The sequence below is a fragment of the Macrotis lagotis genome, chromosome 8 (genome assembly GCF_037893015.1).
Source record: "Macrotis lagotis isolate mMagLag1 chromosome 8, bilby.v1.9.chrom.fasta, whole genome shotgun sequence".
NCBI lineage: Eukaryota > Metazoa > Chordata > Mammalia > Peramelemorphia > Peramelidae > Macrotis > Macrotis lagotis.
Window position 1 is genome coordinate 60,613,168 of NC_133665.1, and position 25,046 is coordinate 60,638,213.

At 44.9% G+C, this 25,046-nt stretch overlaps 2 protein-coding genes across 5 annotated transcripts; both read left to right on the forward strand.

The window, feature by feature from the left end:
- On the forward strand, positions 1-24,900 carry MVP (major vault protein). 3 transcript variants are annotated; one of them, XM_074197297.1, is made up of 15 exons: positions 1-100; positions 9,939-10,103; positions 10,370-10,568; positions 13,651-13,774; positions 14,469-14,600; positions 15,058-15,152; positions 15,792-16,028; positions 16,122-16,406; positions 18,928-19,172; positions 19,300-19,497; positions 20,513-20,899; positions 21,348-21,464; positions 23,009-23,135; positions 23,573-23,761; positions 24,262-24,900. In XM_074197297.1, the coding sequence occupies exons 2-15, from the start codon at positions 9,976-9,978 to the stop codon at positions 24,412-24,414; spliced, it is 2,616 nt and encodes an 871-aa protein (XP_074053398.1). In that variant the 5' UTR covers positions 1-100; positions 9,939-9,975; the 3' UTR covers positions 24,415-24,900. The 3 variants fall into 3 exon arrangements, with proteins under 3 accessions (XP_074053398.1, XP_074053396.1, XP_074053397.1); XM_074197295.1 differs by lacking the exon at positions 1-100 and adding an exon at positions 2,409-2,495; XM_074197296.1 differs by lacking the exon at positions 1-100 and adding an exon at positions 2,621-3,205.
- Positions 565-2,336, forward strand: PAGR1 (PAXIP1 associated glutamate rich protein 1). Of its 2 annotated transcripts, XM_074197299.1 has the most exons (4): positions 565-609; positions 845-1,375; positions 1,757-1,839; positions 1,958-2,336. In XM_074197299.1, the coding sequence occupies exons 2-4, from the start codon at positions 855-857 to the stop codon at positions 2,155-2,157; spliced, it is 804 nt and encodes a 267-aa protein (XP_074053400.1). In that variant the 5' UTR covers positions 565-609; positions 845-854; the 3' UTR covers positions 2,158-2,336. The 2 variants fall into 2 exon arrangements, with proteins under 2 accessions (XP_074053400.1, XP_074053399.1); XM_074197298.1 differs by lacking the exon at positions 565-609 and having other exon boundaries at positions 749-1,375.
- Positions 24,901-25,046: the final 146 nt, after the last annotated feature.

Consider the following 25,046-nt stretch of genomic DNA (forward strand, 5'->3'; position numbering starts at 1 on the left):
TCAGGAGGGCGCTTTGCCAGGCCTAAAGCGGAGTAAGAAAAAAATGGGGAGACTGGTGTGGGCGCCCCCTCTCTCAAGACCCTCAAGACACCCAGCCCAGGTGAAGTCGTGGCTGGGAAGGAGCGGGGAGGGTGGAAGAGGAGCGGGGGCGGGGGGGGCGGGAGATGCCTATGCCAAGGATGTTGGCGCAGTACGCATGCGCGGCTTTGGCGGCCATCTTAACTCCTGGCAGACGCCAGACTGGCAGAATTATAGGGTTTTCCCCTGGGGGAGGCCTCGCGTCCTGCTCCAGGCGCATGCGCCTACAGTGGTCGGCACGGGGAGGTAAGGAAGGGGTGGGTTCGGCTACGGAGCCTGAAAGCGTATCGGCTGTCCCAGCTCGAGGAACAGGAACGCGGGTGGACAAAGCGTGGCCGTGGGGGGTGGTCCCGAGAGCGACTTCGCGGGCACCCGTGTGGATGCGCGCGCCGCAGCCGATGCGACAGAGCGGGGAGGGGGCGGAGCTAACGTGGGAAAAGCGCGCGCGCGAACTCTCCCGGTCCGGTCCGTGCCCGACCCGGGGGCAGAGGGGGCAGAGGGGGCAGAGGCAGGAGACGCCGCCCCGCCTAGGTGTGTGGCCTCCCCGCCCCACACGGCTTCCTGAGTGGGGGCCCGTGGCCCCGTGTCAGCTCTGAGGGCCGGGGGAGGGTCCCGGGCCGAGGGGGGAACGGAGGTGGGGAGCTCGGGGGGCGGGGGGGGGTGGCCGCGCGCTGCCAGCCTGCAGCCCCCCTCAGATGCCCGGCTCGGGGGTGGGGAGCCCCGGGGCCCCCCGGCTGTCAGTCACCTGGGGCTTCCTCCCCCGCAGCTCCGGGGCCATGGAGGCCTTGGCGGCGGCCGGGGCCGCGGCGGAGCCCGGGGAAGGGGAGGTGACCTGCGGCCTGGAGGCCTTGAACGTGGAGGACCCTGCTGCGGGGGCCCCGGCCCGGACTGACCCGGCCCCGGGGGCGGAGGAGGAGGAGGAGGAGGAGGAGGAGGGAAGGGAGCGGGCCGGAGAGGAAGTCCAGGTGGAGGTGGAAACGGAGGAGCCCGCCCTGGAAGAGGCCCGCGGGGAGGCGGCCGGTACGTCCGAGGACGAGGAGGACGAGGAGGACGAGGAGGACGGCAAGGGGGACTGGTGTGTGCCCTGCAGTGATGAAGAGCTCGAGCTACCCCAGGATGGGGCGCCCTGGATGCCGCCCCCCGCCGAAATAAGAAGGCTCTACGAGTTGCTGGCCACCCGCGGGACCCTGGAGCTCCAGGCTGAGGTTCTGCCCCGAAGGCCCCCCACCCCGGAGGTCCAGAGTGAGGAGGAGAAGTCAGACGAAGAGCCTGAGGCAGAGGAGGAGGAGGAAGAAAAGTGAGTGGCAGCGCCCGGGGGACAAGGGGCAGGAGGGAAAGGCCCGGGCGCAGGGTGCAGGTGGCTCGTGGAGCACCTGTGGCCTTGGCAAACGTTTCCTCCGCAAGGGAGCAGGTGCAGTTGGTGACCCCCGCTTTACAGGTGAGGGGTAGTGACGTTATCCAGGGCCCTAGGCCCCCTAGACCGCAGGCCCAACAGTCTGTCTCACTTGACAGAGAAAGTAGGAGAAAAGGCCCGGCCACGCAGGCCAGAGAATGGAAAGCAGCGCAGGGGGATTAAGGGGCTGGGATTAAGAGAAAGCACCCCAGAAAGCAAACTGGGGGGAAAAGGGGTCCTGAGTGGAGGCAGCTCCCCACCGCCGCCCTCTCTTCCCCGCCCCAGACCTCACGTGCCCACAGAATTTGACTTTGATGATGAGCCCACGACGCCCAAGGATTCTCTGATTGACCGGAGGCGGACCCCAGGTACGGCCCCAGGAGAGGAGGGGCGGGCGGGGGGTTCCGAGGGAGCGCGCGTCCCCCCCGCCCCCCAAGTCCGGCGGGGCGCGGGGTCCTCAGCCCTCCCGCCCCGTGCCCCCTCCAGGGAGCTCGGCCCGGAGCCAGAAGCGCGAGGCCCGCCTGGACAAGGTGCTGTCGGACATGAAGCGGCACAAGAAGCTGGAGGAGCAGATCCTCCGCACCGGCCGGGACCTCTTCAGCCTGGACTCGGAGGAGCCCTCGCCTTCCAGCACTCCGGTCCGGCCCACCGGGGGGGGCCTCTTCTTGAGGCAGAGGAAATACTGAGGGACCGGGGGGGGCTCCCCTCCGCAGCCCCCCGCCTGTGGTTGGCACTGAGGGCCTCCGTGCGCCCCAGCGGGGCTTGTGCCGGTCTTGGTGTCCAAATAAAGACTGCGGCTACCCCGCACCGCGCCGTCGTCCGCGCAGGGCACCCTCGCGTGGGGCCGGGCGGGGCGGGGCCGGATCCCCCTGGGCCGGGCGGGGCGGGGCGCCGCCCCCCGCCCCCCGCGGGCCCGCCCCTCCTGGGCCCGCCCCCGGCCCGGGCTGCCGGGAAGTCCTTACGGCGGGGGTGCGGGGTGAGCTCCGAGAGTCGGGCGTGAGGCGGCGGCCGGCGGGACCCCCTTGTGAGTACCCCCGCGCCCCGCCGACCAGCGGCCCCTGAACGGGTGGGGGAGGCTCTGGGGGCCCCGGAGAAGGCCCGACATGTAAGCCAGATCCCAGGGGCCCTGCCCTAGCCGGGGCCCGTGCTGGAAGAGCCGGAGGGCCCTGCCTGCGCCCCGCTCCCTCGTCTGTCCTTGGGGATCCACTCCCCGCCCCGGGGCCGGCGGGACTGAGGAGCGCCCCGTCCCCCAAGAGCTCCTGCTCTGCCCTCTGCCGAGACTGGGGATCAGCTGGGCCCAGGGGGAGGGCGACTCTGATTCTGGGACCTAAGGACCCCCTGTTAGCAGTCCTCCCCATCTTGCACCCGGTCTCAAATCAGTTCTAGATGGGGATGATGGAGAACTTTCACTAATCCAGTTTTTATCACTGCATTCTACCAGTTCTGTGTGATAAGAGGAAAGCTTGTGCTTCCTACGTGTTTCTTTTCCCTCTGTCTCCCCGAGGCCTGCCTTCGGGATCCGAGCCCTCCGGGGAATGTGTGTCCCCGGGCCCCACCCTTCTAATTAGGTTGCTCCACCTCGACTCCGTGGACTGGCCTAGAGTAAACTGGGAGCTAAAGGGCTGGGCCTTCGCAAAGCCTGTAACTGGATGCTGGGAGGAGCCTTAGAGAGAATCACTTTCTTTTGAGTGCAGAAAAGGAAAGCTAAAGAAGAGCCAAGAGCCCTGCTCCCGGGTTTGTGACTCCTAGTCCTGGCCCTCAGACCCCTCAGTTGGTTTCTCCAGAGTTGTCCGCTCCTTGTCAGTCCCCTCTTCCTCCACAGGAGTACTGTGGGCGGAGCTGGAGACTTCCAGTTTCAGACCTGACCCTCAGACCCGTGGTGGCCCGGTAATATGGGCCAAGTCATTTTGCTTCTATCACACTCCATTCATTCCTCCTTCCTCAGAGGGTTCTGGTTAGCTGTCACACGTTCGAAATGATAGCTTTTACTGGCTATTATAATTATTTGTTGATTAACCCAAATGGAAACCAGCCCTCAGGAAGAAAAGCATTTTGACATAAACGCTCCCAGCATTCATTTATTCAACAGATGCCCCCAAAGTACCTATTATGGATGCAGAGATCAAAAAGATATTTAATAGGATGTAATCCCTTCCAAAGGAAAGCTGTAAACAAGTAGTTCATGGACCTTTCAACAAAAGTTGAGTAAAGAAAGCATCTATTGTGTGTACTAGATCAAGAGAGAGCTGAGTCAGCAGAAGCAATAAGGAAGTGGACTTGAAATCAGGAAACATTTACAATTAAATTGCCTACTATATACCAGTACTTTGTACTCAATACCAAGGCCCAGGGATCCCCTCACTCTTCAGGGGCTCCCAAGGGGAGATAGCATTAAAAACTATATACAGGGTAAATCGGAGGTAGAATTGAGGAGGACTGAGAAAGACCAACCTGTGGAAGGTGAGATTTGAGCTGAGACTTTTAGGGAAGCCAGGAGAGAGAGCCAAAGAAAAATGGTATATTATCAGACAATCCCAGGAAGCCGAGGAAAAAGCACAAATTTGGGAGATGAGTATTTTGTGCAAGGAATAGCAAAGAGGCCATTGTCTACTGAATTTTTTAGAGTTAAATGGAAGCGAATAAAGATTAGAAAATCAGGAAGCAAGTTTGTAAAGGTCTTTAAAAGTCAGAGAGGCACTGGCCCCCGAGTCAGGAGGACCCAAGTTCAAATTTGACCTCAGACACTTAATTATTACCTAGCTGTGTGAGCTTAAGCAAGTCACTTATTCCCATTGCCTTGCAAAAAGCAAAAAAAAAAAAAAGTTAAACAGATGTAGGAGCCATTAGATTTGGTGGTGGGTAGGGAGAGTAACATGGTCAAATTTTCAAAGTTTTGTGATTGAGTGCAGGGTGAACTAGAGTGGGAAGAGACTGAATCAGGGAGACCGACCAGGAAGCAGTAGCTCAGATGATGAGGATCTGCACTGAGTGGTAGATGTGAAAGGAGACAGTACTGATTGTACAAGAGGGACAAAAGGTATCAGTGACAGTTTATCTTGTTCTCTATGGGAGAAGGTGTCCAGTAGACAGATGGAGATAGAAGACAGGAGGTCTTAAGGATGTTTCAGTCATTTATTAGCTTTGTGAACCTAGGCTAATCTTTGTGACAGGTCCTATTCCTTGAAGGGAATAGCTCTTCCTCTACAGTATGGGAGTAAACTTTAAGTCAGAAGAATTTTAAATCAAGAGGAAAGTCATCTTTGGGGTAGTTGTTAGGCATTAATAGCATTTTTCCCTAGTAACCCTCTTGAGTTTCAGAAAGGGCCTTTGACAGCAATCTGAGCAAATGAAAGTACCCGTCCCAGGATTTATGATAGAAGGGCATTCTCCTCTTGCCTAGAACTAGGCAGGGCATTCCCTAGCTCTTAAGAAACCCATTTAGTGCCATCCCATCTTGGCCTCTTATCTGTCCTTTGGGACCACCTTCCCTTTGGGGTCAGCGGGACTAAGGAAAAATGCACTGAGCTCCAAAGAGCTCCAGCTCTGTTAAAGAGAGGACTGATTGGGGGGGGGGGCATCATTTTGGCAATTGGACAGCACTTTTCCTAAGGGGAAGGAAGACTGGGACCCTGGGACCTGAGGACACTGGACAGGCTTTATATATACCCATAGATTTTAGCAGTCACCTGACCTAAAATCCTCATCTTACACCTGGCTTTAAATCAGCCTTAGATGGAGATGAATGGGAGATTTCACTTAATACAATTTCTATAACTGATCCATTATGATAATAGGAACTCCTCTGGAAGCCTTCTCTGCTCCCTCTAATTTTACATTTCTGTTAAGATGCTATCCCAGGAGTCAGAGTCTTTTCTCATCTGACTAGTTTCACTAAAACAACTATCATGGGTGAAATGTAAAATAGCTGCAGAGACAAAGATTCAACTCCCAAGTATATCAATTTATTAAGTACAGCAAAGGGACCAGACCTCTTAAGCTTGTGTCACTAGACCCTGAATCCAGGAGGAGATGACTTTTGATGCATTAAAAGAAAACTTGCATATAAACTGGGATACAGAATCTAATTGGACAAAAGATAAGGGACTTTCCGAGTTAGATGGAGGAGATAGAACAGGTGTAATTTCCTGAAATCTGGAAAAGAGGTTTTCCCAACTCCCCGAGTGTCTCTATTCAGTCAAAGGAACAAGGAAACAGTAACTCATGGAGTGGTATTGGGCCAATGTTGTGATTTGTATTAGATGTATAATCTTCAGATCTTACTGGGTTTCTGGTCAGCATAACCTAGGTCCTTCTGAGCAGCAGGTCATGGTAGTCCAGATTCCCCGCCAAGAAGGATTAGAGTTAAATAATGCAATGAAATTTTCTCACAAGATAGAAACTGAATTAAACCTGTAATTGAATAAAAAGAGAAGTGAGCCAGATCTCAATTGAGTCACAAGATGGCTTCATCGTGGTTGACTCAATTACCACATCCTTTGTGTCTCACTTATCAGATAAAGGGGTTGGATTTACTGGCCTCAGAAGTCCTTTTCAATAATAATAAATCTATGAGCCTGTGAACTTTAATATCACATATAGGGCTACATGTCTCTAAAAAGAGACAATATTTCATTAAAAATACACTAACAAAAGTATCAAGGACCATGTGAGATCCAAAGAGGAGGAATATAACAGTCAAGAAAGGGCAGAGAAAATAGTATAAGCAATGGTATAGTAGTGAGTATGTTGGGCAGAGACTGTAGTGAAGGCTAAGGCTGGTGCCAGATGGTGAAAGGCCTTGATTAACAGAAGTAATCCAGCCTTGACCAATATGGAACCACTGAAGACTTGGAAAAGAAGTGACCTGTGAGTATAGATTTGGTTCTGGGGGAAAGAAAAAGAAAACCTTAGAGGTCAGCTAATTAAACCCCTTCATTGTGGAGATGAGAAAACAGAAGTGGGGGGGGCGGGGTTAGGTCAAGTGAGCAAGTAGCAAAAACAGATTCAGCCATCTTTTACTATTCTATTCTCCTTTCTTGAACCACCAATTGTGCCTAAGGTTATTTTGGTGTTAAGGATGTATTTCTCTGGAGGAGAGAAAGTAAGGAAGTAAGACCTATTTTTTGTCTCTTTGATAATAGAACAGGTAAGGAACTCCAGAGATCAACCCAACTCTAACTCGTTTGTCTCTCCAGGACACTTCTATTCTGTTTTTTTGGGATGCAACCAAAGCAATATTTGGGGGGAAAGTTTAAATCTCTAAATATAGAAAGAACAGAAACTGGGTGTGCAATTAAAAATGAAAACAAAAAAATAAACAAATTAAAAATCTCCAATTAAACATCAAAATGGAAATCCTGAAAATCAAAAGAGAAATTAATAAAATTGAAAGAAAACCATTGAACTAATTAAACTAGGAGCCGGTTTTTATGGGAAAAAAAGACAAACCTTTGGTTAATTTGACCTAAAAAATGAAATAACTACCAGTAATAAAAATGGATAGGGTGAATGCACCACCAATGAAGATGAAATTAAAGCAATTTGCAAAAAATAAACTGCTCAGATTAAGAGAAGAGGAAATAAAATACTTAAAGAACCCTATCTTAAAAAAAAAAAATTAAACAAGCCATCTGTGAGCTCCCTAAGAAAAAAATCCCCAAGATCAGATGAGTTCACCAATGAATTCTACCAAACATTTAAGCAACAACTATTGGAAAAATAGGTAAAGAAGGAGTCTTACCAAATTCCTTTCAAGACACAAATGTGTGAGGGAGAAAAAAAAAAAAGAACTATAGATCATTTTCCCTAATATAAATAGATGCAAAATTTTTAAATAAAATACTAGCACTGTATCACAAAGTTCCACTGCTATGTCCAGGTAAGATTTTTTTCTTTTTACCAGGAATAAAGAGTTGGTTCAATATTAGGAAAATTATCGGCATATAACAATAAACACAAATCATGATTATTGATGCAGAAAAGACCTTTGATGAGATATAACACCCATTTAAAAAGTTCAAAAAAAAAGGTAGTAGCTATTTCAAATCAAAAGCAAGTATTATCTATAATGTAAAAACCTTCCCAAAAGCATAAGGAGTGAAGTAAGGGTGTCCATTATTATTTAGTATTGTACTAGAAATTCTAGCTACAGCAATAAGTCAAGAAAAAAGAAATTAAAGAAATAAAAATAAGCATTGAGGAAACAAACCATCACCTTTTGCAGATGATATGATGATATACTTAGGGAACCCTAGAAAATTAATTTTTAAAAACTAGTTGAAATAATTAACAACTTTAGCAACATTGCAGATTATTATGCATAAATTTAGTAAAGGTAAACTGATACATCTATTCAAGCAAGATCAGTTAAAAGCCATTAGCTTCAATAAGAAGGGAATTACCTTCTTTATTGAGATATAGGAAAGAAGGAGCTCTTGGTAGTCATGCCACATTATAATTGGCACTACTAAGAAAATTCTTCTGGCATTCAGGTGAAACTCAGTCTCCTGTTGGAAGTCAACTTTTCATTTTTGTGATGTTTATCTGTCATGTCCAACACCTTTCCATTTCTATATGGAACAGAACATTCATGATAATACACTGGTCTGAGTTTTCAGAATAGGATATAGTTAATTTTTTAATTTCTTCATACCTGAACGCTATCTTATTTTTGCCATCCTTCTCGGTGCCTACTTTTACAATGAAATCCCTAAGTATGAAATTTCTGTTGGCTTGGTTTGAAGTTCACCTTTCATAATGGGTGTCAATGTATCAGTTACATCACTGTCTAAATGATCCTTTTTTTTTTCTTATGGTCATTAAGAACATCCGCAAGATGATGACATGGCCAAGTATCCCATGAAATTTTTATTTGTAGTTGTCTTTGGGCACCTGATGAAACAATTTCTTCTGATTCCTTTATCTTTCCAAGAAGAATACATGAACCTTCCTTCCCATTTAACTTAACTCTTTTGCCCTCTTGTTTTATTTGATTATATTTGTCATTGACCATTGGACACAAAATCCCACATTTAGAATTATCTACTGTTGACTTCCTCTTTTTAAGTTTAAAGATTGTGTTTTTCAGAACCTTCTGCCTCCTTTTCTACCACTCTATGGGCATTTCTGTGGGGTCACACAAGACTGAGGACCATTGTTTGTTTTTTCTTTCAAGGTTGCTTTTGCCAGAGAATCTTATCACCTATAAGGCAACCAGTTGGTGATGAGCCTCTCTATATGGTACTCAGTCACCAAAAACTGTACTGGAAGCCTTTCTAATATAGTAGAGCCTGCCAGAATTTAAGATTTATTGATAAAACCCTTAAAGAACCAGGATCACCTCTATAAAATAAGACATTAGAGAAGGATTTTTTATAGTTTTATTATTTTAAAAACTTAGGTGGCAGCCAGGTGGCACAGTAGATAGAGCACAAGCCCTAGATTCAGGAGGACCAGAGTTGGAGTTCAAATCCAGCCTCAGACAGTTAATAATTGCCTAGCTGTGGGATCTTGGGCAAGTCACTTAACCTCATTTCCTTAAATAAATAAAATTTTTAAAAAATTATAATTGACATTTCCTAAGGATAGGATTAGGAGAGAGCCTAGGATCCTAGGATTGTTAGGAATCTCAGTGGTCATCTGGTCCAATCTATACGTGAACAGAATTTTCCAGATGGCATCCCTGACCAACATTCATCCACTGGAAGAAATATTCTCTTACCTCCTGCAACAATCTATTCCTCTTTTGAGTAATTCTTAATTGTTAGGGAGTTTTTACTTAAACTAAACTCTCGTTGAAGCATCTAATACCTGAGGTTACTCATTCCTCCCTTGTGAGGCAAGCAAAGCAAGCTTAATCCATAGCATTTCATATGACAGCCTTTAAGTCTTTTTTTTTTTTAAGTTTTTTTTGCAAGGCATATGGGGTTAAGTGGCTTGCCCAAGGCCACACAGCTAGGTAATTATTAAGTGTCTGAGGCCGGATTTGAACTCAGGTACTCCGGACTCCAGGGCCAGTGCTTTATCCACTGTGCCACCTAGCCACCCCAACAGCCTTTAAGTCTTAAAGATAGATATCTTGAATTCTTAAAAACCTTAATGCCAATTGAGGAGGTACTGGGGAAGAAAGAGACCTTAAACAGTATGAAGTTATTTATTTTGCTTTTGAGGCAGTTGAGGTTAAATGACTAAATCAGAGTTACACAGTAAGTGTCTGAGGCCAGAGTTTAATCCAGGGCCTCCTGATTCCTGGGCCAGTGTTCTATCCACTGTACCACCTAGTTGCCTTTTATTTTTGTTTTGTTGCTTTTTTGTTAAAAAGGGAAGCAACAGAAGTTTCCCCGGAGCCTTAAACCCTTTTTACTTCAAGCTTTTCTATTCGGTTCTCTTCCTCCCTTCATTTTTTTCCCTCTGCTCCCAGCAGCCCCTTCCCTATCACTCATTTGTGTTCTTTTTTCCTCCATACCAGGGATCCTATATTAACCACTCCTCATTCTGAAATCACCATGGCAAATAAAGGCGATTCCATCATTCGAATACCCCCATACCACTTCATCCATGTGCTTGACCAGAATAGCAATGTGTCCCGTGTGGAAGTTGGACCCAAGACTTACATCCGGCAGGACAATGAAAGGTCAGTATGAATTAAGGAAACACTGTGTCCTGACAAGGAAAGAGATGGAAAAAAGGAAGATCTGGGCATGAGAAGGTTAGAAATGCTTATTGATCTGGCTAAACCCTCTCCAGATCATTCATCTGTCCTTATTTCCAGGTGGGAGGGATACTTTTCTCAAGCCAGTGTGTGGGCAGGAAGAAGGTATATATCTGCCTGGGTGAGAAGAGTGAGAGGAGGAAGGGAAGGTCTTTGCAATCTCTTCATTCTTTCCTTCTATTCCCCAGGATACTGTTTGCCCCTGAACATATGGTGACAGTACCACCACGACATTACTGCATTGTAGCTAACCCTGTAGCCCGGGATAAAGCAGGTTCTGTACAGTTTGATGGGGTTTCAGGACAAGTACGACTTCGACATGCAGACCTGGAGATCCGGCTGGCTCAGGAACCTTTCCCCCTGTACCCAGGGGAGAAGCTGGAACAGGTACCCAGAATATCTCCTATATATATCCTTGCTCTGCCAGGTCTAGAAGACAAAGGAAAGTTGGTGTTGGGTGGGGGTGGGGAATGGGGGAGTAGGGTATCTCCTAACACTAAAATTAGGTTGTATAGAGTTGAATTAGCAAGGAATTTCTTCTTGCCCTACCCACTCTAATCTCCACTCCACTCCTGCACCTTGACATTCCTCCAATACCTTTATTCTTTCTCACCTCCATATTTTTGCTTACAATTTCCAGTATTCCCCTTTGTCTGTAAATGACTAATGACTAAATGATTTCACTGGGCTGCTGTGGGACCAAGTTCTTACAGAGTGCCATGGCAACCCTCAGTTGGCTCTTTTAAACATTTCACTTTACCCATCTGTTGACACAGATCACATTACACTTACAGAATTATTAAATACGGTAAAGTAGGAGAGGATTGGGAAAAGAAGAAATCCCTGGGTGGGTTTTCCTTATGGACATGACTTGAGTTGCTTAGATAAGTCATTTACTTTTAAACTTCATCATCTTTAAATGAAAGTATTGGACCAGTATGGCATTTAAGGTCCTTCCTATCTCATTAGGTACCTTTGAGCCTATGACTATTCTGGACAGAATAGCAGCAAAAAATAGATGTAGTTAGAGTTGAAGGTATTGTGTACTTCATACATTTTACTCTAAACATCCTCTCCCCATAATACATATTTTCTCCTCCTTACTTAACATGATTATCCTGTTTTTTTCTCAGGAAAAAACATTTCATCTTATTATTTTCTATGTGACCAAAAAACAATTACCTCCTCATAGAGTGTGTGTATGTATGTTTTGTGTGTGTGTGTGTGTGTGTGTGTGTGTGTGTGTGTGTGTGTGTGTGTGGCGGGGGGGGGGAATCTGTGTTTTTTCTTTCTAAGACATTAGACTGTTTTGATTAACCAGTTTCTGACCTGCTCCATCAAGTTGTGCTGTAGTATCTTTATCTTGGGGAGATACTCACTGATATTGTAGAACCTAACATAAGATACATGAAATAAACAGAAAGCTTAAATTGAAAGTTATCTTTGACTTATAGACTGTGTCAGCAAGGAGATGAGGCCTTAAAAGCCATCTATTTGAATCTAATCAGAAGCATTTATTAAATACCTGCTGTCTGCCAGGCTGTGTGCTACATAGGTGAGATATAAAGATCAGAATGAAGAGGGGTTAATTTGGGTTGAGGTGTTTTCATCCTAAGACAAGTAAGATAATTCTGGAAGTTGGGGGGGGGGCAGGGGAAGGCATTTACACTCTGTTTAGAGGAAAAAGGAATTTAAGGTGAGTGTAAGGCTAGAACAGTAGTAGAGTCTCTGGAGTCCAAATGGGTGAGCCATTTGGTCCTAGTCCAAACAGGAAGCCAACATGACAACAATATAGATTTATACAAATTGCATACAAAGTAACTCTGTGTGTGTGTTTGTGTGTGTTTGTGTGTGTGTCTGTGTGTGTGTGTGTGTGTGTGTGTGTGCACATGTGTGCATGTGTGTAGGAAGATTGTAAGGTAGAAAAGCATTAGTAGCTCCAGGGAAAGGCCTCAAAGAAAATTAGTTGAGTCTAAATTATGGATGTTCTAAAGTCTTAGAACAATTGAAATTGATAAGACTGAACTAACACTTTTGGGACACCCTATTTAGGGTCAAAACCTACTACCCCATATCTTTCATCTTTTTGTTCCCAATTCTTCCCTCTGTGGCTAAAAATTCTCTAGGATTGAGATTAGTCATTGCATTGATCAGAATGAAAGCTTTCATCTTTTCCAGTTGTGCTTTCTTTTCCTAAGGCTAAACAAAATCAGTTTTTCCATTTGCTTTGTCCTCCAATCTTTTCACTACTCTGGTCGTCCTTTTCTAGATGTGCTCCAGTTTGTGAATGTCTTAAAAAGTGTTACCCAGAACTGAATTTACTATTTCGAATGTGGTCTAACTAATTCAGATTACAGGGAGACTATCACTTTCTTAATCAGTTATATAGACAGTTCACTTCTATTAGGGCAGGCTAAGATAGTATTAAGGTTTTGAATGTTTTCCTATCCATGCAACCACCCTTTCTCAGTATGCTCTGCTGATCTCTTGTATCATCTTCATGAGTATCCCCATCTGTCCTAGGACTTATTTATTTTTACTGTATACCATCTTACTAATATCATGATCTCATGGGATTCAATTAGCTTCACTAATGTAGAGCATTCCAAGGTCTGTACATCCAGCCCCAGTCTTTCTAACTGAGCTACAGTTACTATCTCCAACTGCTTCTCAAACATTCTTTTGAACTTTATCATGCTATAGTAGCCTTCTTACCCTAGAAGTTGACTGACAAAGCACCAGCCCTGGAGTCAGGAGAACCTGAGTTCAAATCTGGCCTCAGATAATAAATAATTACCTAGTTGTGTGACCTTAGAGAAGTCACTTAACCCTGTTGCTTTCAAAATAACAAACAAAAAAAAAAAAAGATTGCCACTATGCCTGCTACAGCTTTTGGCATCATTAGTGAGAGTTTTAAATGGATCAGGTGAACATCAAAGGTGGAAAGCAGCCCTCAGACCAGAGGGGAGGGGTGAATACACCCTAAAATTAAGGGCATAACAAAATGTTAAAGTATTCCCATGTGTTATCCTAAGTGTTAGAGCTAAGATGACAGTTCCTCCCAAGAGCTCCATTATTTTACCAACTAGCTTTTAATCTGAACCAAGAATCTTAACCTCTTTTTATAGAGGAAGAAGCTGAGCTCAGAGGGATTAAGCAACAAATCCAGGGTTACATAAAGCTGATACTTAATTGGAAGCACCAAGATTCAGATCCTGATCAATTCACAAAAATAACCCTTCAAAATTCTTCACTAATAGTGTCAGAAAAACTAGACCCAGATGAAATGGAAGGAAGGGTTGCTGCTAAAGGTCCCTTTTCAACCCTCTCTGAAGATGGCAGAACTTGATTGTCCAGGTCCAAAACTGGGATCCCACCTTGAAATTCAGGTCCTCCATTCTAGTTCTTTGAGAGCCTTAATTCTGTGGGCCTCGGAGATGGATCATGGATTTCTCTTCTTCTCTCCTAGGGCATAACTCCACTGCAGGTAGTCTTGCCCAATACAGCACTGCATCTTAAGGCCTTACTTGATTTTCAAGATGAGAATGGGGACAAAAGAACAGCAGGAGATGAGTGGCTGTTTGAAGGACCTGGTAAGTCTTTTGTCTCTGTAATAGTCATATATAGAATTTGACCCTGTTCTGGAGGTTTTTAACCCTACCTAAGGTAGGGTAGAAAGTATTCCCTATCCCTTGCCTCTCCTGACCTTTCCTGTTCTTTCCCTTTCCTTTATTTTGTCAGTTGTGGAAACAAATACAAAAACGTAAAATAGTTTTTAGGAAGAAATTTATTGGGTCAGTTGGTAGATGAGAGAGAGCAGGAAATGATGTGGCTCCCTGGAAGGTTTATCTTTTACATATATATATAGATATAGAGAGAGAGAGAGAGAGACAGAGAGACAGAGAGACAGAGAGACAGAGAGACAGAGACAAGGGCACCTGCCCATGAATATGCTTTTGAAAGCAAGGTTGATGGAGATAGATATCAGCAAATATAAGCGTTTAATAAAATGGCAGTGAAGCCAAGACTTAAAGGGAATTCAAAACACAAACTTGGGTGGGGCCAAAACAAGTAGACAGATCCAAGAGCTGAAAGGAACTTAAAATCCTTGTAGCCACCTCCAACTATTCTTAGAAAGTTACTGAGGTGAGGTGACATTCTAGATTCAAACAATGTCCAGTTACATAAAGTTAAATTTAAGAAGTATGATGATAAGTTTTCCATACCATATAAAACAGCAACAACAAACAAAACATATTCCCCACACTTCCCATGCCTACTTCCCAGGCACATACATCCCCCAGAAGGAGGTAGAAGTGGTGGAGACGATCCAGGCCACAGTGATCCGACACAATCAAGCTCTTCGACTTCGGGCCCGGAAAGAATTTCAGGATCGGAATGGCAGTCAGAGAGTGACAGGTAAGAGGAGGGAGTTGGGCCAGAGGCAGGGAGAAAACAATGATATGGAGGAGGAGAAAAAGAAGGATAGATGTGTTTATTAAGGGAAGTTTTGGTGGGAAAGGGGAAGAATGGGAACAAGTGATTGAAGTTAAAAAGGCAAAGTATCTGAAGAAGACTGGAAGATGTATAAATACTGACAGGTTTGAAGTCTCCATTTCAAAGGGAATTATTCTCCCAAGGTTCAAGATCACCCCAAAAAAAAATATTGCTGAGATCAGAAAGCAAGAGAAATGAATAATAATGAGTGAAATTTGTTAGCTGGACCTTTCTGTCAGAGACAGGAGTATCTCAGTCCTAGCCCCAGGTATGTCCATTTTGGTGAGGAGCATTCATGACCAGAATACAGGGAGATGATCTTTTCAGGGCTTTTCCAAGTTTTAAACCTTTATCTTACTCTCTCCCTCTCCTTCCTTAGGCGAAGAGTGGCTGGTACGTTCAGTGGGGGCTTACCTCCCAGGTGTGTTTGAGGAAGTTCTGGATGTGGTCAATGCTGTGGTCCTCACAGACAAGGTACATAAGCTCTGAGGCAATGGGAGAGACCCTACAAAGACTAAAGGAAACTAGGTGGAGAGACTACAAGGCAGTGTGGTTTGGGGGGCAGGGTGGGTAATGGGATGTCAGTGGGGATAAATGAGTAGTCATCATTCTAAGCTCACTAAAAGGGGAGTGGAACCCTTTTTTTTTCAAGAATTTCTTAACCTTAAGTCTAAATTTTTAAAAAAATTTATGTATTTAAAAACCCTATTCAGAGAAGGGGTTCATGGGCTTTACCATACTCCCAAAGGAGTCTGTGGCACAAGAATAAGTTAACCTCATTCTTACCTGACTGGCAGGTGTTGGGGAGTCATCCCTGGAATTAGGATAAATGGGAATCCTTTTTATATCAGTATAGTTTTCCTAAGTCTCTTGGATCAGAAGTAAAGTAATCAGAGATCATATCAAGGTCAGGAAGGATAATAAAAGACTGGTGGAGAAGTTGATGATCAGGATTGTTGTGAGGATCAATTGAGATCAATTGCAAAATGTTCCAAATCTTAGCTATATAAATGGCTGCCCTATTTTCTTATTGTCTTGGTTAAGGAGATCCCATCCTTTTTGATTTTCTGAGAGGCCAAAGTTCCTTCCAGCTTCTGTCTCCCTTCTCCACAGATAGCCCTGCACCTCCGGGCCCTCCAGAACTTCCGGGATGTGAGGGGCCTGCACCATCATACAGGAGAAGAGTGGCTGGTCACCCAGGCGGAAGCCGAAGCCCATGTACCTGATGTTTATGAGGAGGTGCTTGGAATTGTGAACATCACCACCCTGGGGCCACAGAACTACTGTGTGATCTTGGATCCAGTGGGGCTCGATGGCAAGAACCAGTTGGGACACAAACGCGTGGTGAAGGTAATGGGTTTGGCTGGCTTGAGCTGTGTATGGAAGGGGTGAACAGTACAGGAGGAATCATTCGTTCCCTGATTTTATGTCTTTTCCCTACAGGGGGAGAAATCCTTCTTCCTTCAGCCTGGAGAGAGTTTAGAGAAAGGGATTCAGAAGGTCTATGTGCTGTCAGAAGAAGAAGGACTTCTCCTGAGGGCTCTACAGCCCCTGGAGGAAGGAGATGATGGGGAAACTGGAAAGAAAAGGCGGGCTGGAGACCGCTGGCTGATTAGGGGACCCCTGGAATATGTCCCCCCAGTCAAAGTAGAAGTGCTAGAAAAACGGAAGTCCATCCCTCTGGATGAGAATGAGGGCATCTATGTGAGAGATGTCAAGACTGGCAAGGTGAGCCTGGAACCTTATAAATCGCAATATGGAACTGAATCATAAATATAATAATAGCTAGAATTTACATATCCCTTTAAGGTTCATGAATCTCTTTACATATTCTCTCTCATTCTGAAAGAAGAAACAGAAGCCCAGAATGGAAAGGTAACCTTCTCATGGTCAATCAATAAGTCAGACAGCTAATAAGTGACAAACCCCAATCTTAATTCAGTAACATTTATAAAGCACCAGTGTATACCAGATCCTGTGCTAATAAGCCCTGGGGGATACAAAGAAAGATAACAGTCCTATCCCTGGGGACCTCACAATCCAATAGGGGTGACGACCTGCAAGCGACTATGTACCAACAAACTCTGTACAGGTTAAATAGAAAGTAATCAACAGAGGGAAGGTGCTGAAAATAAAGAGGATTGGGGATCAGGCAGAGGGCTTCCTGTGGCTACTCAGAGGAAGCTGGGAGCAGAAATGAGGAGGGAGGGGAACAGCCAGAGAAAATGCCTGGATCCCAGAGTAAAGTCAATCCAGAGCCCCAAAGGTGGCCCTCTCACCAAATAATTTTGCCAGACCCTGTCCTAATTATTTTCTGGTTCCTAATACTAAGCAGAGTAAGGTATATGAATATAAACCACTCGCTCAGATAGTCAAAACTTTGACTCGGGTTTCCTGTGTCTTGGTCTTATGGCCTTCTCCATATCTAAAATATCATGGTCATGTCCCTTAAGGACACAGCAGGGAAAATTGTGTTTTCTATCTCCCCACCTTTATCCTGATGTATCATTTTTTTTTGTTTTTGTTTTTTTATATTTTTGCAAGGCAAATGGGGTTAAGTGGCTTGCCCAAGGCCACACAGCTAGGTAATTATTAAATGTCTGAGACCAGATTTGAACCCAGGTACTCCTGACTCCAAAGCTGGTGCTTTATCCACTACGCCACCTAGCAGCCCCAATCCTGATGTATCATTTATAAATCTGCATATTTTCTGCTGCCTTAGAAACAAACTCTAAGAAACCTGTTCCTTTGGTCGACTGCATAGGATTGATGAGGGTAGGAAAAAGAGGAAGTACCTATATAACTAAGAGAGAACTAGTCCTAGTGACTAAGAGGAAGACAGTAACAGAGGAGATGTTGAGGCTTAAGGCCTGAGAAGAGAGCTCAGTACCATTTATTGGTGGTTCATTGATAAAGAAAGGTTTAGAGAAATGTGTTGTTGTTTTGTGTTTTGTTTTTTTTTTTTTTTTCAGAAATCCTGGTACTTAAGGTTTGGTTTAAGGAAAGAGCTGGGGCCAGCTAGGTGGTGCAATGGATAGAGCCCTGGAGACAGGAGAACCTAAGTTCAAACCCAGCCTCAGACACCTAATACTTACTAGCTGTATGATCTTAGACAAGGCACTTAACCCCATTGCTTCACACCTCCCCCACACCCCACCCCACCCCCCCAAAAAAGATCTAGAATCTTTTAGAAATTGGCTCATATCAGCCTGACCTAAGGCTGAAATTTATATTTTTCCCGAATATGCTCACAAACAACTGTAACAAAGAATAATCCTTAGCTACATGTGGTCCCTTCTAGGGAGGCTGAGGCTGGGGCAGATTGCTTTACTTTTGGAGTTCTGAGCTCTCCTAGGATTAAAGATGATTAGGAAGTGTTGACACTAGGTTCCAAACCAAGAGTCAGCAGGCCATGGGCTACTTAACTTAAGGAAGGGTGAACTGATCCTTGGAAAAATGGAGCAGATCAAAGTTACCATTTATCAGTGTGGTCAGGCCCTGAGTGACTGTTGTGAGATAAGAAGACAGTCTCAAAAAATCCATAATATTGTTTGGTGCACTGTTCTTTGGGAATTGCCTTGAGCTAGCTTACTATGGACCACATAAGAAAATTTAAATGGCCAGATGGGAAATTTCAGGAGGCCAGACACTGTTTCTTATTTAACAATCCCTCTTCTAGGGCTTAGCTCAGTGTTCTGCACAGTAGGTCCTTATTAAACCGAATTCATTAAACATTTATTAAGAGAAATGAATGCACAGTGCTATGTGAGGACGAGATGGGCAGGGGGAAGATTATGACAGATGGGGGAGAAATTGGAGAAGGCTTAATGAAAAAAAGTATTTGAACTGAACTTTAAAAGATGAGTTGGATCTCAGCTGTCAAGGGGTGGCATTTCAGATCTGTTTGCTAGGCTTTAGAGTTCAAGGGGAAACTCAGAAATCACTTAGTTTCTATCTTATCCTCCCTTAGTTTTCTGTATACAGGAAGAAACTGAGGCCCAGAGGAAGGAAGAAATTTGCCCAAAGTTGTTTTAAGAGTTAATAGCAGAGCAAAGTATGTAGTTCTATGTAGTTCATCTCATGTTCTATCAGGTAACACTGTGCCTGGCCCTGGGGGGAAGTAAAAAGGTTAGATAAGATCACATTCTTAGATTTAGGGAGCAATGTAGGCTAAAGTTTTTTTTTTCTTTTACTTCCTTATCCCTGCCCTCTTTGGAGAATGTCTTCTTTACTTTGTTCTCCTCTCTAGGTCCGATCTGTTGTTGGTAAAACCTATATGCTGACCGAAGATGAAGAACTGTGGGAGAAGGAGCTGCCACCGGGGGTGGAAGAGCTGCTGAGAAAAGGGCATGACCCTCTGGCAGACAGGGGTGCAATGGAGGAGTCAGGAAGGGGTGATCTCCTCCCTTCCAGGGATAAGACTCGAGTTGTGAGCTACCGAGTGCCCCACAATGCTGCCGTGCAGGTCTATGATTACAGAGCAAAGAAAGCACGGTGAGGGGAAACATGGAGAAGCCTCGTCCTACCTGGTTGGGGAGTGAGCTGGTTTCTCCCATCATTCCTGGGATCGGGGCTGTGAAGGCTATTTCTTTATTTGACTGACCCTTTGTATGTGCCACAGAGTTGTGTTTGGACCAGAGCTGGTGTGCCTAGGCCCTGAGGAACAGTTCACAGTGTTATCCCTCTCAGCCGGCCGGCCCAAGCGCCCCCATGCCCGCCGGACACTCTGCCTGCTCCTGGGGCCTGATTTCTTTACTGATGTCATCACCATTGAAACAGCAGACCATGCTCGGCTCCAGCTCCAACTTGCTTACAACTGGTAACTAGGGCTTTGCATGGACTCAGGGCCTCCCAGAGTACCAGCTCCAGCATTGGAGATGGAGGGGTGGGAGGAGGAATGGGAGTCTACCAGGCAGAGAGGTGAGCAAGGGAAGGGCATTCCAGGCATGGAACCTGGAGGGAAGAGACAAGTGCTACGGGTGAGGAACAGCAAGAAGGTCCATTTGAACCACAGCACAGGAAAGTAATTGTGTAATGAAATCAGACAGGTAGCTTCAAACTGAGTTATGAAGGATATTAAAAGCCATACAAAAAGAGTTTATATTTATTTATAGGCAGTTAGGTGGTGCCTGTAGAGTCCTGGTTGGGACTAGCATCAGGAAAACCTGTGTTCAAAACATATTAGCTGTGGGACCTTGGGCAAGTCACTTGAAGTCTGTTTGCCTCAGTTTCTACAGTCCAAATAATAATAGCACCTACCTCCCAACACTGCTGTGAGGATTAAATGAGATATTTGTAAAAAGCACTTAATACAGCCAGGGAGCTAGGTGGCATAGTGAATAGAGCACTAGACCTGGAATCAGATAAATGAATCTTTCTAAATTCAAATCTGGCCTCGGACACTTACTAGCTATATAACCCTCTTTGACTCAGTTTTCTCATCTGTAAAATGAACTGGAGAAGGAAATGGCAAACCACTCCAGTATCTCTTCCAGGAAAAATCTGAATAAGGTCAGATTTATTATTTATTTTTTTATTATTTAAATCTGAATAAGGTCAGAGTCAGACAAAAGTAGAAGACATTAAAAAGTTAATTACAGTGCCTGTCACATAGTAGGCCCTCTGTAAATAATATATTATTGTTGTTGCTATCATTATTATATTTTATCCTGATAGTAGGACAGCACTGGAATTTGTGTAGGAAGGAACTTTATATAAGGAAGAATCATTTTGCAAGGGTCCAGGCAAGAGCTAATGAGGGTCTAAATTAAAGTGAAAAGATGCTGATTCCCAGACAAGTGATGGAACCTTTTTCTCCCTTTCTCTTCCCAAAGGCACTTTGAACTGGGAGACCGGAATGATCCCCAGGAGGCTGCTCGCCTCTTCTCTGTGCCAGACTTTGTGGGCGATGCCTGCAAAGCCATTGCCTCCCAGGTTCGGGGGACTGTGGCCTCAGTCACCTTTGATGACTTCCATAAGAATTCAGCTCGCATCATTCGGATGTCTGTCTTTGGTTATGAGGAAGCAGAGCAGAAGGGACCTGGGGATGCAGCCTTGCCTCAGCTCCGGGACCGAGCAGTCTTTCCTCAGAATGGGCTGGTGGTCAGTAGTGTGGATGTGCAGTCTGTAGAACCTGTGGACCAGCGGACCCGGGATGCCCTGCAGCGAAGTGTCCAACTGGCCATTGAGATCACCACCAATTCCCAAGAAGCTGCAGCTAAGTGAGTAGAACACATGGCTTTTCCTACATTCCCTTCACTTCCCAGTTTCCTGACCTTATGTCCATAAGCACCCACTACTTTATAAATTGAGGTTCCTGGAACTTAACATCTAGAGACTTCTTTGAGATAGCTAGGTGGTGCCATGAAGTCAAAAAGACCTGTGTTCAAATCCAGTTTCAAACATATACTAGCTGTGTGACCTTGGGCAAGTCACTTTACCTCCATTTCCTCAACTGTAAAATGGGAATCATCCCAGCACCTACTTTATTGTGAAGATCAAATGAGAGAACATTTGTAAAGGAGTTAGCCCAGTGCCCACGATATAGAATATACTTAATAAGAAATGCCAGTTTCCTTCCTCCTCCACAATGTCCCTCGCCCTGCCTGGCTCCCATTTTTCCTCTACAACTATCTCACAAGAGTCTCTCCCCATCTCCTTTTCTATCAGACATGAGGCTCAGAGGCTGGAGCAGGAGGCTCGGGGGCGGCTGGATCGGCAGAAGATCTTGGACCAAGCCGGAGCTGAGAAAGCTCGAAAGGAGTTGCTGCTACTTGAAGCCCAGAGGTAAGAAGAGGTGGAAACTGGGCCTATAGTCAGAAAGACTCATCTCCCTGAGTTCAAATCTAGCCTTGGAACTTCCTGGGCAAGTCACTTAACCCTCTGCCTCAGTTTCCTCATCTGTAAAATGAGCTGAAGAACAGCAGACCACTCCAATGTCTTTGCCAAGAAAACCCCAAATAGGGTCACAAGTCTGACACAATTGAATAACAAGGAAAGAAGAGGAAGAAGAAAGGCTTGAGATGCATAGAGACCTCTCATGTCACCTGGTTGTCAGCTTTCAACCTTCTGTTACTCCAGTGTTCTTAAAAATGAGCTTAATCATTAGTCAAAACAATTAAATGAAAATATAAAAGATGTGACAAAAATATTATTGAACTCCCCCTAACCTATTGCAAAAATCTCAATGGATCCTTTTTTTTAGGCCTGTCAGAAGTCCTACCACCTTTTGCCCTTTTTCTTTAACTTTTTTTTTTATATATATACCATTGTTGATGTTGTATACAAGTTTTGATTCTGCTGTTATTTAGCATCAGTCTTTCCATGATTTTCTTTTTCAAACTTTGATTTTTTTTTTAAGCAACTTCATGTTCCATTACATTACGATCTCATAATTTAATCCACTATTCTCCAACTTTTGGACATAGGAATTACTTTCATTTCTGTATAACTTAACCCTGTTCTCTTCTGGGCTCCAGCTGCCTGTTTGATATCTCCACCCAAAATGACCCCCTAGGGGCAGCTAGGTGGCTTAGTGGATAAAGCACCCGCCATGGAGTCAGGAGACCTGGGTTCAAATCCGGTCTCAGACACTTAATAATTACCTAGCTGTGTGGCCTTGGGCAAGCCACTTAACCCCATTTGCCTTGCAAAAAAAAAAAAAACCTAAAAAAAATTACAAAATGACCCCCTTACCAATTCCTCAGATTCATTTTCCAAAATGAACTAATCAGACTTCCCATCTGTTTGTTCTCCCAATCTCTCTGTTTCTGTTGACATCATGATCCTCCAGGCTTCTCCCTGTGCAGTTTTCCCTCACACAGAAAAAAAGAATGCTGTGGGAAAATGGGCAAAACTTGGTAACTGATTGACTGGGAGGGTGGCGGATTTGAGAAGGAAGAAGAAAAAAACTGAAATGTTTTATTTTAAAAGTAATAATAGCATGCATAGGTTTTGTTAATTTGAATGCAGAACTCTCTCTCTCTCTCTCTCTCTCTCTCTCTCTCTCTCTCTCTCTCTCTCTCCCCAGTGCCTCTCTTAGAAGACAAGCAATATGATAGCAATCATCCATATGAAATCATGGAGATGCTATCCAGTTTTCTTGGCAGTTTTGTAAGATAGTGAGCCCTCATCTAAGGAACCAGGTCTTTGGGTTTATTGAACCCTAAACTATTGTTCTTGTTTGCCTTCTCAGTGTTGCCTCACCCAGCACTTGTTAGTAAATGATAACTTGAATTACTGAAAGCAGCAGCTAGTCAGTAGGGGGAGGAAGTGTCAAATAAGGATGGAAGATTATTTCCATGAATCTCATCCAACTTTTCCTTCCCAAGCACTGCTGTGGAAAGCACTGGGGCTGCTAAGGCAGAGGCAGAATCCCGGGCAGAGGCTGCTCGTATTGAAGGAGAAGGAGCCGTACTCCAGGCCAAACTGAAATCAGAGGCCTTGGCCATAGAAACGGTGAGTGGGAAGCACCTTTAGAGGGTATCCTAAAGAAAAGATCGCCTGGTCTGAGCCAAAGAGAAGAAGGGAACATGAAAGGAAGGAAGAGAAACACATCTTTCCCCACAATGTTGCTGTATCCTTCAAACTCATTCCCAGCTTTGGTGCCTTGGCTCATGCTAATACATTTGGTGTGACACGGCCCTTTCTACTTGTTTCAAGGCTTAGCAAAATTCATATCTTATGCCTAAAATCTTTCTAGACACACTAATCCCTTGAGATCAGCCCTCTTTTCTGCATTTCTGGGGCAGGTGTATTTGTGCTACACCATTCAAATCATGCCTGTTCTCTCTCCATTCTGTATTTGCTTCCAATGGGCAAGCCACTGATAGGTCAGGGTGGTCGATTATGTTGTCCCTTAGGGCCCTGGGGGCTGACTGCATTCCTTTCTTCAGGAGGCAGAGTTACTTCGGGTGCAGAAAGCCAGGGAACAGGAGCTCCTCTATAACAAGGCCCAGATAGAACTGGAACTGAACAAGGCGGAGAAACTGGCAGAAATAGAGGTTAAAAAGTTCAAGTTGATGACTGAGGCCCTGGGTTCGGACACTATTCGGGACCTTGCCCTGGCTGGGCCTGAGCTCCAGGTAAGCTATTTGGGAGAAAGGAAGGAGGAAGTGGTTCCAGCTTAGGGGTGGGCAAGAGCAAGATCTGGTAAAGAGGGAGGGCCTGGCCACACAAAGGCCACTCTGCTGCCCTGATTCAGACAGATTTTCCCAAGGGCCAGAGGCTGTGTCTTTTGGGTAGGGAGGGGAGAAAATTTGCCACTGATTGCCATCCGAGTGGAAGAATTGACTTTGGACTTCTGGTAAAACAAAGAGATTTGATTAGAGGCAGTCCCTGAGGTCCTTTTAATGTGACCTGATGCTGTACAGTAGAAGAGAATTGGAACATTGGAACACCTGTATACAGAGTCTCTGCTATGTAACCCTAGGCTAGTTAATAATTTCCACTTAGCCTGAGAGACTGTTTCCCTCAGAAAAGAGGTGAGGAAAACAATTTGGAAAACTAAACTTTCTAATATTTTTCCTTCCAGATCCAACATTTTATCATCCTCTAATTTTGGTGTTTTTTTCTCTTCTTGTAGGTGAAACTGCTTCAGGGTCTTGGACTGAAATCAACCCTCATTACTGATGGTTCCACTCCCATCAATCTTTTCAGCACAGCCACTGGGCTTTTGGGACTTGGGGCACCTGGGTTTCCTATGGAGTCTGAGAGGAAGATAGATACAGGGAAATAGGGTCTTCTCCCCCAGCTCACTCCACTGGAAAGTGAGACCACTTCTTCCAGGGAGATGACTTTCTGTGGCTTAGTTTTTCCATTTCTTTTTTGTGTCTCTGCTTCTCTCATCCAAGAGTTATCTATCCAGATCATTTTCTTCTATATAGAGGGAGGGGAGTGGGAACTAACCAGAGCCTTGCTCCTTATCCAATTATGTTATGAGGAGAAACCTAAGGCAGGGTGAAAGGTAAAAAGCATGCATCTCACCCTATATACCAATTTTGCATTTCTAAAATAAATTACTGAGGTCTGTGGCTGATAATAAAGGTGCTGGAGGTATAGGGTACTATATGTAGCCCTGAGGGAGGGTTCAAGCTTGATTGTCCTTTCTTAGCCAAACTAACCAGGGTATGGGCTGAGGACCCAGGAGAAATCATTTCTATTCTTCTATAACATTCTTACAATAAAGAAAACACCAAAGAAAAACAAACTTGGCATACTAAATCCCACAATTCTTTCAATATGTTAAAAAAGTGAGTAGGATTTTTTATTTCTAACGTAAAGAAAAAAGATTCACAGGTCAGAACAATGGTGCTAAGCCAAACTTTATGATGATCTCTTTCAATTTGAAGACTTTTCCCCTCAATTGGT